The following is a 17,438-nucleotide window of genomic DNA, read 5'->3' on the forward strand; positions in this document are numbered from 1 at the left end:
TGAATGCATGAGGAGTTTGAGATAAATCTGCACTTTTTAAGGTGTTTTCTGTATGACACTCTTCAATTTGTACCTTACGATATATACTGCTCAAAAAAATAAAGGAACACTTGAACAACACAATGTAACTCCAAGGCGATCACATTTCTGTGAAATCATAGTGTCCACTCAGGAAGCGACACAGATTCATTTTGACTTGTTTTAAGGACATTACATCTAAGTTGGATCAGCCTGGAGTTTGTTTTTACATTTTAATTTTGAATGTGATTCTTATCCAGACCTCCATGGGTTGATACAATTGATTTCCATTGATCATTTTTGTGTGATTTTGTTGTCAGCACATTCAACTGTGTAAAGAGCAAAGTATTTCATAAGAATATTTCATTCATTTAGATCTAGGATGTGTTTTTTAAGTGTTCCCTTTATTTTTTTGAGCAGTGTATATATATATATATATATATGTTTATCATAATTTATCTTCATAGTTTGTTCATTTTCACATCAGATCTACTCAGTGAAGGAAAAAGTGCACGTTACTTAATAATGGGCCTTTTCCTACAATGTACTTTTTCTTTTACATCATTCATTTAAAGGCTCTGACTTGCGCAAGGAAGAGGCACACTGTCTGACTTTATTCTTTCTTTTTTAAAAGGCTTGAGTGTTTTATTTGAAATAAAAATAAAAAAAAAAACGAAGCATCAATTACAAATACTTTACATATAAAGTCCTAAGCTAGTTATTCAAAACTACCAAATAAAAAGCAGACATTTATTGGATTCCACTCAAGTTTTCCTTCAGAAACAAAAAAAGCTAAAATAAAAGTAAAGTAATACAGAGAAACATCAAAATCCCAAAAATGTTTTATTAAATTCAGGGACACCATTGAATGTAAAATGAATTCTAAGCTGTAATTTATTAAGAGAATGTCTTAAATACGAGCCGCATTTACCCATGTAGACGACTTCTGTTGAAACAGTCTGAGTCCTTGTGTGGTGAGTGACACAGATCCGTCTGTCGATCTGTCCGTCCGTCCGTCCATCCCAGCTTATTGTAATCAACCTTAAACTATGTAGTTGCTGCGCTTGGTGGCCGAGCTAATCTGAAGTGGTTCATGCCTCCGGAGATGATGCACTGCACCTCCTCACGGGGAGGAAATGCCCCGTGTGTGTGTGTGTTCACGACACGTTTGGGGGGGGGGGGGGGGGGGGTGGTTAGTTTGCTTCGTTCTTTGAGGCTTCATCGAAGTTCTCCACGAGATCTGGAATGGAAACGAAGACAATCAGGGCGTGTCTCCATCGTTCTTTACTGCTTCCTTAGGTACGTAAAACCCCACAAACACACACTGAGATAGGAAAAGCGTGGAGAACTGATGAAATGTGACACTTTGCGATTTGATTTATCAAACAAATCGGTCAATATTTCATACAAGTGTACTATTTCTCACAATGGCTAGAATTTTTACACAAAACTATCAATTGCTAAAAATAATTAGCGGATGAACAGGTCAAAAATAATAAATTTCTAGAGCTATTTTTGGTGAATAATAACCTTCAAATATAACTGACTGTCAATTTCTACATGAAAAATGTATACATTGATAAAAATATCTAAGTAGATTTTCAGATTATTTAATTTTAGTACCAGTTTCAGTAAAACAGCATCAAGTATGAACTTGAGTTATTTATATATGTTTTGTTTTTTTTTCTTTCCCCATTCTGTTGTCCATTATTACCCTTGATGTATGTCTTTCGCTATCTTCTAATTGTCTCTCCTTTATCTCATTTTGGTAAATAATGTCATATATAACTTTTTTACTGGCTGTTCTGTTATTTTTTCCATTTTTTTTTGGCCCGTCTTCATTTGTTATACCGATGCCACGCTTACCTGGAACGTCATCATCTTCCTCCTCTGCTATTTCCTCCTTGACTGCTTTCATGTCCATCGCTGCGATGTGAGGGAACAAAACAGTACGTTAGGTTTGTGCACGTGTTTGTCGGGAGGCGCGATGGACTTCCCCTCCTCTGAGATTCAAGTGGGGAATACGGGCGCTGTGCAAAAAGCCAAAACATTAATTTCGATCTCTGGGCTCCCAACACCTTTGGTGGAAAGACAAACCCACGTGTGGCGAATGTGGCGATGTGTCCGCTGAGACTGACCGCCGTGATAAAAAGTGCCGGCTAAAGTGGTTCAGCCGCTGTTCTCGTTGTGGATGATAAATGGCGGGCGAGTAAACATTAACGCCACTGTTCGTTGTGTTTCCAGTGGGAACCCAAGCCGCTGCTTCGCCGGGGTTCTATCATCCCTCCACACCTGTCATAAACCACTGCTTGGGACCACCCGACGTTCAGAGACAAATATTGGACTATCACTACTTCTTTTCTTTCAGCTACTATATTCACTCTTTTGCCCGAGGCCCTGTTAGTGTTTTCAGTTTCCCATTACAGCTGCAACCTGTTCCTCGAGTGACATTCACGGATTTCTTCGCTAGCGGTTGGAAACAAAGGACAAACAAAAAGCCGGGTAAGTATCTGGAACGCGTCCGACATTCACGCCCTGCCTCCCGCTGAGAGGAGGCAAGGTTTCTTAAGATCTAGGAGGGAGTCTCTCACACACACACACACACAACTGAGGCAACCTTTACAGTGCAACTTCACCTGCCTCATATCCGCTTGTATCTCCTATCACCTCCATTAGGGATCACCTTCTCACCCGAGCAGATCACACGAACAAAAAAGCCTTTGAGAGCGTCGTGTCAAAACTCAGAGTGGGGGAAAACCGGCTTGTTAATATTTCACCCCGGCCGAGCGGAGCGACTGCGGGAGTGTTTAAATGAAATCCCCTCGAGTCATTACAAACATCTGTCAGCTGATTTCGGGGAAGGAGACCGGGGGGCCTTGTTTTCTCGGCCGATGCATTCCTTGGAATTTGTGCAGAGTGGAGTCTGTATTTTGTCTTTTTGGATGTTTTGAATCAGGGACAAGCATTGACAGACCATGCCCTGGCCAGCCCCCCTCACCTAGGAAACAGTTACCGTATTTTTCACAGTATAAGGCGCGCTTAAGATCCTTACATTTTCTCAAATATCGTTCATGCTCCTTATGTATGAATTCTTGTTGTGCTTACTGACCTCCAACCAATTTTATGTGGCACACTGTGCTCAAACATCCGTCAAAATGTTTTCGTGCGACGAAGCCGCTCCGCTCGACTGATTGTTGGACCTTTCCCACCTGACACAGGGACGTTGTATTAAACTCAGTCCTCGGTTGATTATGGGTTGCAACGTCGGACGTTAGATAATTATGTGCGATACGTTGTTCCAACCTCATACTAACGTCAGGGTGCGCTATCACTGGCAACCATAAACCAATCAGAGAACAGTACATAGTACGCTTACCTCCGTAACTTTTTGTAATATCGGTATGTATGTGCTTCAATAGAATATTACTGTGCATTTGTGTGTATGAGAGACCCCCAAAAATGGCACCTGTTAAGAGATATGCTTAGGAAGCGGAATTCAAACTCAAGGCTATCAGTCACGCGGTAGGTGATGGGAATAGAGCAGCTGTGAAAGAATTCAACATGAATGAATCAATGGTACGGAAGTGGATGAAGCAAGCAGATGAACTGCGCCAAGTAAAGAAGAATAATGGTCCGCAAAGTACGGTATTAAGAGAAGTGTCCGAAAAGCGAACAGACAGGGGTTTTCGTGGATTTCTGACTAGTCACCATTTTTACAAATAAGCAAGCAATCCCATTGTGATGATAAACAACTCGTCGAAGAGAGGAACGACGGATGAAGTCACCATCTGGCTTCTTTCTGTGCGGATGCCTGTGTGTGTTCGCGTGCACTCACATTGGCGCGGGAACTGTTCGGCCAGTTTGCGAAGGCTGCTGAGGCTGTCCGCTCCCAGCTGGCTCAGGATGCCCGGAAGCATCTCCGTCAGCTGCTTGGTCTCCGCGTGTCCCGTGATGGCGAAAGTGTTGGCCGACAAGGAGGCCTGCACTTTGGGGTTGTTGAAGTGGATCACTGTCCCGTCATCTTTGATCATGTTCACCTGAGAGAAAAGGGAACAGTCATGGTCAGATGCCCCCGACATTTCGGGAGTACGCATCCATCGTGCCTAAGTCGGTTGTGTGCTCTGGGTATTTGAAGGATCCAGGCAGAGGAGGAGGAAGCAACCACAACACAACACTGCAGCAGTTTGTTGTTTTTCTTACAGATGGACCCCAAGGTTCCTCAAGGAGATAGTTTCGTGTTGTTATTGCACCTATGATAGTGAAACAATCAAGGTGCAATATTTCATCATCATATATGCCATAATAATACAATACTACCTCCTTGCTTCCCAGGTAAATTTAGCGCCAACAGGGCTAACTTAAGCCTTCTCTTCTATTTATTTTTCTTTTTATCAACTTTAACTGGACCTGGGTAAAAAATCCCATGCCACAAACTGCAAGGTGTGCAGGTATGACAATAAAAGTTCCTTGAATCAATCACAGTGTTTCTCAAGTTAGATATACTGTCATCCCTATGCACCTCACTTGGCATATGATAAACAAGTGATTCTTCAGCAACACAGTTTTTTGATTTCACTCCACCAACATGGTACAACTTAACTCACACACATTTTCTGCTGTGAGCTAAACCCCAATATGTACCGAGCGTGACAGCTCAAGATGGTTAGGAGACCATTTCATTCCCAATCCTGCTTACTCTGACACCTGCTTTCACACACAGTCAGCCCAACAGGGGTGCAGCCTTAAGATCGATCTGCAATAAGTACCGTCACAGGGTAATTACACTAAATCGTTTCCCCCAAGGCTCTTGTGTTTTTTTCAGGTGTTTTGTTGTATAGAATTTAAAAACTATGAGACATGATAACACAAATGAAGGCACTTCCTGTCTCGTCTTTGCACTGCGACATGAAGCCCATGATCAACCGGTTCCAGTGCAGAGTGATATTGCAGACGCCTCACCTCCTCGATTCCCGCGATGTTGTTCACTGCAAGCTTCTTCAAAGAGCCTTGGAGCTTTTTGTCGTCAGCTGTTGCTGTTTTGTGGACCACCTTTTTCTTTCTGCGGGCTGTTCCCTGAGGGGGCAGAACAGGTGTGTCAGCCGGAAGAATGGAGATGACTGAATGGAGTGAAATTTCAAACACCGCTGTCAAATGCCACCAGGCCTTAGACAGAATTCGACAATTTACAGCCAACAGCTTCAGGAAAGCAAGAACATTAAACATTAAGATCATAATATGTGTAATTTCAGCACTTACATAGTGTGCGTTAGCTTAACATTCTGATTTTTGTTTTCACATGAAAAGTCCCATCCTGAAGACAAGTCTTATAAACCCACTATTTTGGGGGTTACTTACAGATTAAAAAAAAGAACTTTTACTGTCAGAATGTGGAACAGCTTGTTTCTACTCTCCAACTTCCAGCTGTAACACACAAAAGTTGACCAGGTATGTTCCAGCTATTTAGATTTAACTTGTGTTCGTCTGTTTGTTAACAACAACTTAATACAGTGATTTCCTACGGCATCAGTTACCTGACCTTTGAATGGGTTTATAATTTATCTGATTTTATGTTTGTTAACTATTGTCCAACACTGCTCTGATCATTTCCTTTTAGTTACTTGCTAACCTCTTGCCAATTTTTAATTGTTTTAGTGATCATGATTTTTTAACCTGACAATGGTCAATGTATGAATGCTGCAAAAAGGTATTACTTGCGTGTACATACACACACACACACGCGCGCGCGCACACACACACGCACACACACTTTAAGGCCCCAAATGCCTTTTCACATTAGGTTATTTGATATTTAAGTGTATATATAGATATATTGCTCTGCTCCCACTATTTCTTGCTCTTCCCTGAGTGAATTTGCTCATTGGTACAGGGTTCACACGCCAAATATAACAAAATAGCACCACCAAGTGTGTGAAAGGGGTAGATAACTCAAAATAAAAAAAATGAAAAGGCCACAAATGGAGGGGGGCCCAGAGTTTGTTCTCCATAAAGGGAATGCTGAGGTAAGGGGGAAAAGGCACAGCAGATGCTTACAGCCATCACACTCCTTAAAACAAGCAACCAGCTAAAAAAACAACTGGCCAGTGTTGAGCAACCCCCTCTGAGCCTCTAACTAATCTCAGAGAAAACAAGAAAGGGGTTTATTTATTGCTGTTTTGGGGAAAAATGCCAAACTGTACCTTTCCTCCTATCCGGACTTGTGCCTGAAGTTTGGCGAGCTTCTCTTGGTTCATATTGTCTGAAAAGTTAAATAAGTGAAAAGGGGGAATTAAATAACAATCTTACACATATACTTACACAAACATACAAATACCATGAAACGTTTCCTTACATAATAGGGGCAAGTCGTAAAATGCTTCACAGTTTTACTTTAAGGGGAGACAGCTTGACTCCAGCTAGTCAATATGGAACATATTAAGTCGAATCACCCATTAGCATCAAGCTGGCAGAAAATAAGTCAAAGTGAAACATATGTGTTTTATATTAAGTTATATTATTTAAAATCAGGGCTATGGCTGTTATCAAGTCTTGAATTCCCTTTTCGTGAAACGTTACATGTGATTAATTAGCTGGCTATCAAGAGCTTCAGAGCTACTTTAGCCTGAATTAGCGTAGCGTTAGCACTGACTAGTAGCTGAAAGCACGCGGTGAAAGAACACAATTTTAAACCCTCGCTTCGGAGACAGTTCAGTTCTCTCTACATAGAAAATTGAAATGTAAAAGCTGACGTATTTCCCTTACCTTTTTTGAAAAAACGTACAGAAAACCCGTTAAACTGCTCACGCTACCAATGAGACTGAGGCGCAACAGCTAATGCCACTGTCATAAGTTGGTAGTCATACGAACTCGTTCCCCTTTGACTTTCAAAATAAAGTTACATTAGATGATTTTATATCTTATCCTCCTTCATTAAAAAGAGAAAAAGTGGGCATATATCGGACTAGAGAGATGTAAAGAATCCTTAAGTCGGATATAACAAGTACCCACTCAATTGTGCTTGAAAACTTAGGGTCTTGAAATGTTGTTTTCAGACACATTTCCGTTTTTTTGATGACCTTTTGCTGTCTAGCTTGACCAACTGCGGAAGCAGCCAGAAACACGCGGGTGGGTTGCGCAACTGTGATGTCATGAGTACGTCATTAACGCCAACCAATAGGAGAAGATGAAGGGGGCAGGCGATTCTCGCTGATTCACGGGGCTTTTATTTTGAAATCTCGGACGGTTAAACATCCGGTCCCGGTACCTCCTGCCATTACCTGTGTTGGCCCATTTGTAGTAGTCCGCGAAGAAAAAGGCCAGTCAAAATGCAAACGTCTCTATTAAACATTGCGCTGTTTTTGTCTTTGTCATGTTTCGAAGCGGTGGTGGAGGCAGCCAGTGGCAGAGGTGGGTCTTCTTTTCGGCTTTTAATTCACGAACTGGTGGCTTGTTCATTGAAAGTGTTTCCAGTGGTTAGCTAGCAGTCTTTGTAGCTACATCCTGGAGCCAAAGTCAGCATCCTGCTAAGATAGCAAAGGATTTTTAGCCCCTCTATCTTTAAGCAAGGCCTCTTAACTTACCTTTCTTTTCTACTAAAAAACACAATAATTGCATATACTGCCAACAGCCCTTCCCTTGCCGCGACATTCGTAAAGAAAGTTCATTGTGTTTTCAAGTTGTCTACATATTTTGTTAATGAACCAGGTACGACGAGGGGGTATAATGCAGCCGACAATTACACTGAGTTACAACAGTTTTAACCTCAAATTGTCAAAAATTACCCTTAATTATTTTCGTTTCTGTTACGTGATGAATTTGCCAAGTTATCTGAATTAGAATTATGTGACCTGGCAATTAGGAATAGTTCATATGACCTGTTACCTGAAAATTAACCTAAATTACATCTGTTTATATTACATGATACATTTTGCTGTTACCTGAATGAGAAAGATATGACATTTTACCTGAAAATTGACCTAAATTATTTCTGTATATATTGAATTATAAATTTGCCAAGTAACCTGAATAAGAAAGATATGACCTGGAAATTAGGGTTAATTGAACAGGGAATATTTATTATTTATCTAGTACTAGATATAACTTGCCTCAAAAACCTCATAATACTCAGATTTAATGAGATGGCTGTTCAGTAATGTAAGGTTAAAATATTAATTTTGTATTATGAATGGGAATTCACACAAAGAGGTCAAAATTACACCTTTTTGATGATAAAATCAACATCAAGAAAAAACAAGGAAATTCAGCAATTTCCCACAATAAAGTAGACGGTGTCATTTCTCCTCTATCCAGCAAGTTTAAATTCTTTTTCACACTGTTATGGAGTGAATATAACGCCCACAGCAAGAGGTCAGGGATTGAATTACCATCCTCCCTAGTTATTAGGTTCCAATTGTTGGTGTATTTGGTGGTAGACCCACCCTGTAATAAATGCAGCACCGCTGACAAATGCTTTTGCCCTGCAGGCTTTGGGGAGAACATCCACTGGAGGACACTGGATGACGGCAAAAGTGAGGCCGAGGCCAGGTGAGCCGACACCACGAGCGGAAGCACATCTGTAAGCTGTTCGATCTGCACGTCACTCAAAAGGACTGCCAAGAAACAGTGTGTGTGTGTATGAATATAATCCACTGCAAAGGGGATGAAAGTGTTGCTTTAACAGCATCAAATTAGCTATTAGTCAGCAAGATATTCTCAAGTAATAACGATGAAAATGAAGTGGCCAGTGAATTCGCCCACACGCTATTAAAAAGATGGCATGAAAAGCAGCTCTGCTGTTATGTGTGTGCGTGCGTGCATGTGTGTGTGTGTGTGTGGGAATAAACTCTAAAGGTGCTTTGAAAGCGCTATGATAATTGAGATTATTTGAAAACAAAAAAAAATCCATTTTCAAAAATGAATCCATATTATCCCCCAGTCAGTGGACATTTTAGCTGGCCCGCATATTATTTATCTCAATTCACTTTATTTAATGTTGAATGTTGTGATACACACACAAGTGTGCTGATTATTGTGTAGCACAAAGTGTTTCTGATTGTTTTTTTTTTCCCTTTTAGAATCAGTCTATTAGCTCAGCTGTCACTACTGTCCGCCCTTTCATTTATTTTTTTTAATGGCAATAATCAAGCGAAGAATGACCAGAAAACACAAGAAATTGCCTGAAAGTTATCAACAAATGATCTGAGGCACACACAAAACATTTTGAGAACAAACAGGGCAACTCAGGACAATACACTTTGCAAACAGTTCTAATAATTATAGTTATATGCTGTTACGCTGATTTTTCATACGTTTCGAATTAATGGAAAATGAATGTTGTCTTGATTAATATTTACTTATTTGAATAAATACTAATCTTATTTATTTAAGCATTTATTTAAGCAAATAGACTGGGTTTAATTTAGTTTAGAACCTTTCTCCTATTTACTCAGAGTGTATTTCAATCGACCGCAGGGGTTTAAGTTGTGAACACTGTTAATAGTTTTCAGTCTTTTTTTTTTCTTTTCGGATTCAGCCTTGACTTGTATCTCTCTTGTGCTCTTGCGGACAGCGGGCTGCCCCTCATGGTCATCATCCACAAGAGCTGGTGTGGAGCCTGCAAAGGTAGAGACAGTTGATTTACCAGAGCCGTGCACTTTTAAATGGCTGCAGATAAAAGTCATGCAGGTCTAATATGCACTGTGACAATGACTTGGATCCTCAATGGTTACAATAATCAGAACTGAAGCTCTCAGCACCAACTCTCAATGATCCAGACGGGTGACAGAGGAGGTGAACCCGGGGGGGACAAAATCTACCAGACGGATGTTCGTCAGCAGTTATGTAACATTAATGTCGACATGAGTGACAGTCAGGCACTGAGCCAGGTGAAATGGCCTCATTATACCTTTTAGAGCATATGTGTCAAACTCAAGGCCCGCTGGCCAAATGTGGCCCACCACATTTTTTTTGCGTTGCCCATTTTATGTTTTAAAAGGTGCGACTGTCTTCAAATATTGAGAAAAACAAATGATCCCTAAATGTCCAGGAAGAGAAAAGGTGATGCAGATGGAAGGCCGTTTCAAGAAAGACGGGAAGGCCAATACATGTTTGTGATTCGAGGAGAGAAGAAAACGCTGCGAGTTTTGTGTAATGAGGTTACGTGTTGGTTGTCAAAGAGTACAATCCGTCAGCATTTTGACACCAAGCACAGAGCTAAGTATGCCAGAGTTGGCCTTCCAGAAAAACAACAAATCGTCCAAGATTTAAAAGCCAAAGTACGATGGCAGCAGATTGTGTTCACAAAAGCCGCATCCAAAAACACTGCAGCAGTGAAAGCTAGCTTTGGAACCGAGCAACTAGTAAACCTATTCATTTTAAATCTATGCAAATGCAAATGTAACATTTTGGATTTGAATGAGTCATAAAATCAGTTATTTAACATTAAGGGGTAGTTACATTTATTTTACATGAGGTTACATTTATACTGTTCCCAATACTTGTGGCCCTTGCTGAAAATGAGTTTCACACCCCTGTTGCAGAGAGAGAGAGTGCACATTCTTCAAGCCGGGTCGCCTTTGCAGAGCAAACAAACAATACAAACGACACAAGCAGGAGGTGATCAATAGAACCAGGATGGTGAGGGCGGGTTCGCTGGGAGAGAAACAGACATTACATTTTAATAAAAGCACTGCTGTCGCACTGTTGAAATTCTCCTGTGCAGGTAGAAGAACCATTATTTAAGTTACAAAATATACTGTAATTTTCAGACTATAAGCCATACGCTTTGAACAATGCGGTTTAAACAACGATGCTGCTAATTTATGGATTTTTTTTTTGGGCTTACGAGCTTCACGCCGCCAAAACATTTAGCCTTGTCACACAGCTATACCTTATATATGTACATTTCTCAACGTTGCCATATACTTCTGAACTTAAATATTCCTAATATCGAACTAAACAACTTGTATCTCCCCTGTAAATGATGCTAAAGGACAACAGATGGATATTCATCCGCCACACTTCTCTGCAGTAACAGTCAAATGAACTGGCAAGAGACCAAACAGACCAAATTTCAAATAAAAATACATTTCTCTACAAAAATCAAACCTCTGTGGTTGTTAGACTAAACTTCCCATTGTAATTTCTGAATTTTAAGCCGCTACTTTTTTCACACACTTTTGTGGAGGTTACTGCTGTGCACTTAATTAAAGTTTAAAAAAAAGTTTGCGTAAATATCTCACGTTACAACTTGGACACCTGCGGCTTATAAACAAGTGCGGCCTATATATGTACAGATTTATTAAGTTACCGTATTTTCCGCACTATAAGCCGCATCTGTTTATTAGGCGCACTTTCAATGAATGGCCTGTTTTGAAAACTGTTTTCATATATAAGGCGCACTGGATTATAAGGCACATGGAATAGAAACTACTGTTTCGGCTGGGATTACGTTATGCATCCACTAGATGAAGCTGCGTTTAAAGGAATGTCAACAAAACAGTCAGATAAGTCAGTCAAACTTTATTATGAGAATACAAGCCAACGTTCTGACAACCCCGTTCACTCCCAAAACAAGTCAGTGCATTCACAATACGGTACTGTACGTACCGGTAGCTCTTACCGGTATTTGCGCCGCCTTCGTTGGAAACACACATTGGTGTTACTGGAATTCCCCTTTACCGTTTTTACCGCCGCTACTTCGGCGACGCCCCCTGACTACGTTAGCCATAATTAACCAATATTGATCCATATGTAAGGCGCATCAGATTATAAGGCGCACTGTTGGTTTTTGAGAAAATCAAAGGCTTTTAGGTGCGCCTTATAATCCGGAAAAAAAAAGGTATTTTTAGCAGGTGCAGCTTATATTACGGTGCGCTCAATAATCCAGAAATGACGTTCATGTCAAGTGTTTTTCACGGGAAACCATTAATAAAGAAGTTTATCGACGAGTATGAAAACAGATGTTTCTGTGTCTGTTGGTCATTCTGTGCCTTTTTCTCTTCCACCAGCATTGAAGCCCAAGTTCGCCGAGTCCAAGGAGATCTCCGAGCTGGCACACAACTTTATCATGGTCAACCTGGAGGTGTGAGACCTTTTGTACCTGTTTTGTGCAAGTGGGGGGGAGGAAAAAAAACATCGGACGTCGCTTACTCTTTGCCCGTTGGTTGTAATTGGCGCAGGACGAGGAGGAGCCGAAGGACGAGGCCTTCAGCCCCGACGGGAGCTACATTCCTCGGATTCTTTTCCTCGGTATGCGGGAGGTCGACTCATGTAAACACACTTTCTCCCGGGCTTCGGGATCAAGCTGCAGCTCCGACGCGCCGGGGACTTGAGTCGCTTCGCGCACGTCAGTCGTTTCAATTCCGACATCGTCCTGGTGATTTTGTGTGACCTGCCGTAAGCGATTAACACGATGTGCAAGGATGTCGCTTTCGTAATTGCTAGCATCAAGTTGATTCTGGTACCAAAGTTCAAAAAAAAATTTTAAAGCAGCCAATGCAAAGATGAGCTGCTCTGCTGTATTTTTTTATTTTAATGAAATGTTGGTTCTCACCCTGCTCACAGATCCCAGCGGCAAAGTCCACCCTGAAATCACCAACAAAAATGGAAATCCCAACTACAAATACTTTTACAGCAACGCAGATCAAGGTACGATACTCTCGCCGACTCCGTTGCAGTTCGGTAGCATTTCGGAATTAATTTGCAAACCCTGCACTCGATCTAAGGTGTGCGTGCTTTGTGAATTACAGTGATCCCTCGCTATAACGCGGTTTACTTTTCACGGTTTCGCTACTTCACGGATTTGCATCGTGCATTGTGTTCTGCATTCTGATTGGCTAAAAAGTCACTCCGCTTCTTCTCTACCTGCTCGTCAATAACGTTGCAGTTTAATATGTACACGTACGTACACAGCTTGCCAAATTTACATTACATACGTGCAAATTCTCTTGCAATTTCGAGTTTCTCTAAAACTCATAATGTTGACAAAACGCTCTGGAGCGACAAAAGCACCTGCGGCAGGGCCCAAAAGGCAGCGGAAGATGCTATCTATCGCAGATAAAGTTAAACTTCTGGACATGCTAAGGGAAGGTAAAAGCTATGCAGCTGTAGGTCGGCATTACGGAATGAATGAATCTTCCGTTCCATAAAGAAGGAAGAAAAAAACATAAGGACGACAGCAGCAATAAGTTTTAATAAGGATGCAAAAAGGGTTGCAACTGTCCGCAATTTTTTTCATAATCATTTTAAATTTTCTCCCGTTCAATCCAATTACTCGGGTCGCGGTGGGCGGTGCTAATCTCTGCCATTTGAAGCCTTCTGTTCACACTGATGATTAAAATTATTATTTAACAGTACAGTACAGAGGATATTTGTTGAAAAAAACGTTTCTAAAGTACAGTACTTTTATTTGTGAAACAAATGATTGAGCCTGTAAAATGGTTTGTTCTTTCTTTTCAATGTATAATAGAGTATTTAATTGTATAATAATTGTAAAAAAAAATAAAGGTCACGGATTTTGCCTATCACGGGTTCTATCACGTGAAAAACAACTATTATTCTCTGATAGGGGTAATATCTGAAACGGGAGAAATGATAAACAGTGCCAATGCTACCGTGCAATCGCGCATTTTCATCACCTTTACTCGTTTTGTGTAACTTCCACCCGCTCCTCTTTGAGGAGTCTGTAGGCCTCTCAGAATGAACCTGAGCAAAGTCCGCTGTGGTTTCCCTCCAGTGGTGCAGGGCATGAAGGAGGCACAGGACAAGCTGACGGGAGACGCCTTCAAGACGGGTCACGCCGGAGACGAGCTGTGAGGACGGATGGCCGGGCGTCAGGCTGAAAGGGCTACTCTTCCTCCATCTGAGCCTGAGCTTCAGAGTCCGTCCGTCCCCGCCGCCCTATTTCTAGTCATGGTGGTGTCACTGACCCAACAGCCAAGTGTAAAGCGTCAGTGCTTAAGCGTTCATTCTGCCCTGTAAACATTCAACTGTCTTTGTCTTGTGTGTTTTTTTTTTTTGTTCTCCTCTCTCCATCCTGTGTGTTTCACCCACCGCTGTTCACAAAACACCTTCTGTACTGTACTTTCGTTACCGTCGGCGGAGGATGTGACTCCAGCTGGCAGGAGGCGAGGAATCTGCAGCGCCGGATGGAAAAAAAAATCCACTCGTGCCAAATTCCGAAGTTTGAGTTGAGAATGTCTTTTTTTTTTTTTTTTTTTTGTTGTTGTAAATGTTAAGTTCTTAAATTGCTGTGATAGAACCAGCAGACTTCCAGGTAAGATGTGAGCACACCTCCTGTGCTGCGCTTCCAAAAATCCCCTAAGTCACCATGCACTGCTATATATCTCTGACTTATTACCCATTTTTTGTCTCACTACATGTATACTTATTAAGCTCTGTGTGTGACGGTTTTCCCCTTTTTGTTATGTTTTTATCAAGGTTGAAGTATTTGAACGAGGGACGAAAACACCAATGTGAAGGGATTTTATACGTGTACACGGCCAAGTGTGCAAATAAACGGTTTGTCGTATTGAATTGTTTATTGTCATTTCATGGAAAGTTATTAATTACACAGCAGCTATCACCGAATATCAAACAACAGTAATCCCTTATTGTTTTTCAAACAATATCCAACCTTTTCTGGAGGGGCTACATCAACTGACGACGCTAATTAAGTCGCTATTTCATTTCTGTTTGACAATGATTTTTAAATAGTGCAATTACATTCATTTAAGAAGCCGCGTGGCGGTTTTATCCCGTCCATTTAGACCGAGCCTTCAAGAAGGGGGCGGGGTATCTCGTCTCTAAAACGCCTCGGCTCTATCGGAAACGCGACGTGGATTGGAATGCTTGCCGAGAGTCCGGCTAAAAGGCGTCGAGAGCTTAAAGCTCCGCAACGTGGCAGATGGATGGAAGGCTCGAAGGAAACGGAGGAAACACGACAGCGTTGAATCGCGAGGGAGAAACCGCCCCGGTTGCTCTAATCAAACTAATCCCACGATGCTCCTGCTGTTAAATAAAAAAAAAAAAAAAAATCAGCAGCACTGACATATAAAAAAAAAAAAACCTATAAAATGCTGCGAGCCCTGACCGAATAGTAAAAATAACATCTATCGAGTGATTAAAACGGACTGATTGCTTTAAAATGTGCATGTGCCATCATGCCACTGTGATAGACTAGGCTTGCTTTTTCTGATCGGCGGCTCTTAGGAGACACGGCCCCCGGATGGGATGTTCTACGGAGGGAGACGGGTTCCGTGTTCAAAAAAAAAAACAAAAACAAAAAAACTGCAGTCCACATCTCATGGTTATCTTTGACAGATAGTGCTGAAATGCCTGTGGAGTTAAAACCGCCGCCTCTCCATCCAGTGTCAGACCAGGTGAACTTTGTCCAGTCATCTGAGGAGGTCATGTCAGAAGGGAGTGTGTGTGTGTGTGTGTGAGTGTGAGAAAGAGTGGTGCAAGCTTAAAATCTTCCCTGCTTGGCGTCTCCGATGGCCCCCCACACGTCGAACACGAACTCGTCCGGGAAGGCGAAGTCGCCCAGGGTCTCGTCCAACGCCATGGCGAATTCGTCCGGGTTTTTCTTGTCACGGCCCACTTCCACCATGGTGGCGGCTGCGGAGGGAGCAGAAACACCACTCGGTTGATCGGGCAACTCTTTTGAGGAGTTTGCTCGCTTCCCAAAGTTGCTGCACGCACATATGGGAAGGTGATTGGAGGAGCCCGGTTTTCGGCTTCAAGGTATTTTTGTGGTTCAGAGGAAAAAAACAAAAACAAACACCGGTTCTGAAACCGCCGATATTTCCCTTCAACCAGTTCTTTCCACCTTGGTAATCTGCGGGGGTTGTCGAATCTTGTCGAAGTGCATTTTTCTCCCAGAGATGATCCAGTTCCTCGTGTCCTGAGATCATTGAGTGCAGGATTAGGGCTGCTTCAGTTGCTTCAGAGGTGATTTTTTTTTTTTTAATGTTCGTAAATATACTTGTCGAAATCTTCTCGTCTTGGCAACTAGACTTGAATTTCTACACTTGGAGATGTTTCAGCCCTCATCCCTGAGGCTTCTTCACTTCTAATGACCTGTGGGGGGGGGGGGGGGGGTTACCAAATATACCAGGTAGGGTTTTCGGCAGATCCACGTTATGTTGTTTTGTAATGTACATGGAAGAGTTGATCTGCAGAAACTAGGCCCCTGGAGGTGTCGTTCGTCGGGGACGAAGGAGCAACTTTTGGGGGTTACCTGGATTGAAATGTGACTAGGTGAAGCTAAACGAAAGAGTGAAACCTGTTGTAACACATGAATTGAGGCTCTGGTGAAAGGCTCTTTCCTGGTTGTTTGGCGGGTGCAGAAGGTCCCGGTCCATCTTCGTATGGATCCCCGTACGGCGTTGTACATTTGTGAAAGGTTGTGTCTGAGGTCCTTTTCTTATTTATCCACAAGGAAATCATTGTGGACTTCCGCAAAAACAAACCCAGAAACTATACACCTCTCTCCATCGGCTCAGAGTTGGTGGAGAGGGTCAGCGGTTTTAAGTTCTTGGGGGTGACCGCGGCAGAGGAACTGTCCTGACAACGCCTCCTCTACCTGAGGGAGCTAAGGAACCACATCATCCCCAGATTTCTGCTGGTGAACTTCTACAACCGCACCATCAGCGGTGGTCTGATGTATGGGTTCCTGGTGTGGTTTTCAAGCTCCACAAAAGCAGACCAGCACTCCAGCGTCGAAGGTACACTTCCATACAGGCCCGAACAAAAAGATTTGCCAACAGGCTGAACCCTCAGGCCATAAGACTGCTCAACTCAAGATAAGGACTACTTACATGTTTGCACTGGGGTTATTTATGGGGGACTGTGGGGATCAAGGCACTTGCAGTGCACTATCCAATGTTGTTGCTCCCTACGTAACTTCGTTGCCTTCTGGACAATGACAATAAATCTTGAATTTCTGTTTTGGCAAAGACGGCTTCTTTGACTCCTCCCTGGAACCATCTGCCTTCTTTGGCCACAATACGGACATTGTTGTCTTTAAAAGAATGGCCTTTGTCCTTCAGGTGGAGGTGGACCTCCGAGTCCCGCCCTGAAGTGGTGGCTCTCCTGTGTTGGACCATCCCTTTGTGCGGAGGTTGTTTGGTCTCCAATGTAGACGTCATCGCGATCCTCGGTGCAGGTGGCAGCAGACGCCACATTCTCCATTTTCTGCCTGGGTGTTTTGTCCTTTAGTATGCACCGGTTTTTGTCTCAGGGTGTTGTGGGGTTTGAAACATACCGGTGTCTGGTGTCGGTTGAACACCCTTTGGAGTTTCTCCGAAACCCCGGCAACATACGGTGTGTTCTTCCGTTCGTTGTTGTCTTCCTTCGGTTATATTTGGAAACTCCACACGGGTCATCTTAACTGAAGAGGCCTCTGAGGTGAGTCGCTGAAA

At 42.4% G+C, this 17,438-nt stretch overlaps 3 protein-coding genes across 3 annotated transcripts in view; 1 reads left to right on the top strand and 2 right to left on the bottom strand.

The window, feature by feature from the left end:
• Positions 1-629: 629 nt before the first annotated feature.
• On the bottom strand, positions 630-6,877 carry LOC147230148 (transcription factor BTF3 homolog 4-like). Its single transcript, XM_086153338.1, has 6 exons — positions 6,778-6,877; positions 6,216-6,274; positions 4,978-5,091; positions 3,854-4,055; positions 1,885-1,944; positions 630-1,258 (listed from the first exon to the last, which is right to left on the bottom strand). Exons 2-6 carry the CDS (start codon positions 6,267-6,269, stop codon positions 1,212-1,214), a joined length of 477 nt encoding a protein of 158 aa, XP_086009464.1. The 5' UTR covers positions 6,270-6,274; positions 6,778-6,877; the 3' UTR covers positions 630-1,211.
• A 393-nt stretch (positions 6,878-7,270) lies between these two features.
• On the top strand, positions 7,271-13,889 carry txndc12 (thioredoxin domain containing 12 (endoplasmic reticulum)). The gene is made up of 7 exons (XM_086153353.1): positions 7,271-7,422; positions 8,499-8,559; positions 9,584-9,636; positions 12,024-12,097; positions 12,195-12,264; positions 12,580-12,663; positions 13,751-13,889. Exons 1-7 carry the CDS (start codon positions 7,341-7,343, stop codon positions 13,828-13,830), a joined length of 504 nt encoding a protein of 167 aa, XP_086009479.1. The 5' UTR covers positions 7,271-7,340; the 3' UTR covers positions 13,831-13,889.
• gipc2 (GIPC PDZ domain containing family, member 2) overlaps positions 12,141-17,438 on the bottom strand; it is a 34,695-nt gene continuing 29,397 nt past the window's right edge. Inside the window, exon 6 of the mRNA XM_086153352.1 lies at positions 12,141-15,633. Within this exon, the coding sequence (XP_086009478.1) occupies positions 15,482-15,633 (152 nt within the window). The 3' untranslated portion in view covers positions 12,141-15,481. The remainder of the gene's footprint in view (positions 15,634-17,438) is intronic.

The sequence above is a fragment of the Fistularia commersonii genome, chromosome 10 (genome assembly GCF_037954325.1).
Source record: "Fistularia commersonii isolate RoL2024-O1a breed Wild chromosome 10, RoL_Fcom_v1.0, whole genome shotgun sequence".
Classification (NCBI taxonomy): domain Eukaryota; kingdom Metazoa; phylum Chordata; class Actinopteri; order Syngnathiformes; family Fistulariidae; genus Fistularia; species Fistularia commersonii.

Excerpts from the sequence above, each read along its gene's own strand:
- LOC147230148 (XM_086153338.1), bottom strand. The coding sequence starts at position 6,269 with ATGAACCAAGAGAAGCTCGCCAAACTTCAGGCACAAGTCCGGATAGGA. Across the intron at positions 4,056-4,977 it reads ACATCGCGGGAATCGAGGAG|GTGAACATGATCAAAGATGA; the intron begins GTGAGGCGTCTG and ends CTTTTCTCTCAG. Across the intron at positions 1,945-3,853 it reads CGAACAGTTCCCGCGCCAAT|CGATGGACATGAAAGCAGTC; the intron begins GTGAGTGCACGC and ends CTCACATCGCAG.
- txndc12 (XM_086153353.1), top strand. The coding sequence starts at position 7,341 with ATGCAAACGTCTCTATTAAACATTGCGCTGTTTTTGTCTTTGTCATGT. Across the intron at positions 12,265-12,579 it reads TCCTCGGATTCTTTTCCTCG|ATCCCAGCGGCAAAGTCCAC; the intron begins GTATGCGGGAGG and ends CCCTGCTCACAG. Across the intron at positions 12,664-13,750 it reads TTACAGCAACGCAGATCAAG|TGGTGCAGGGCATGAAGGAG; the intron begins GTACGATACTCT and ends GTTTCCCTCCAG.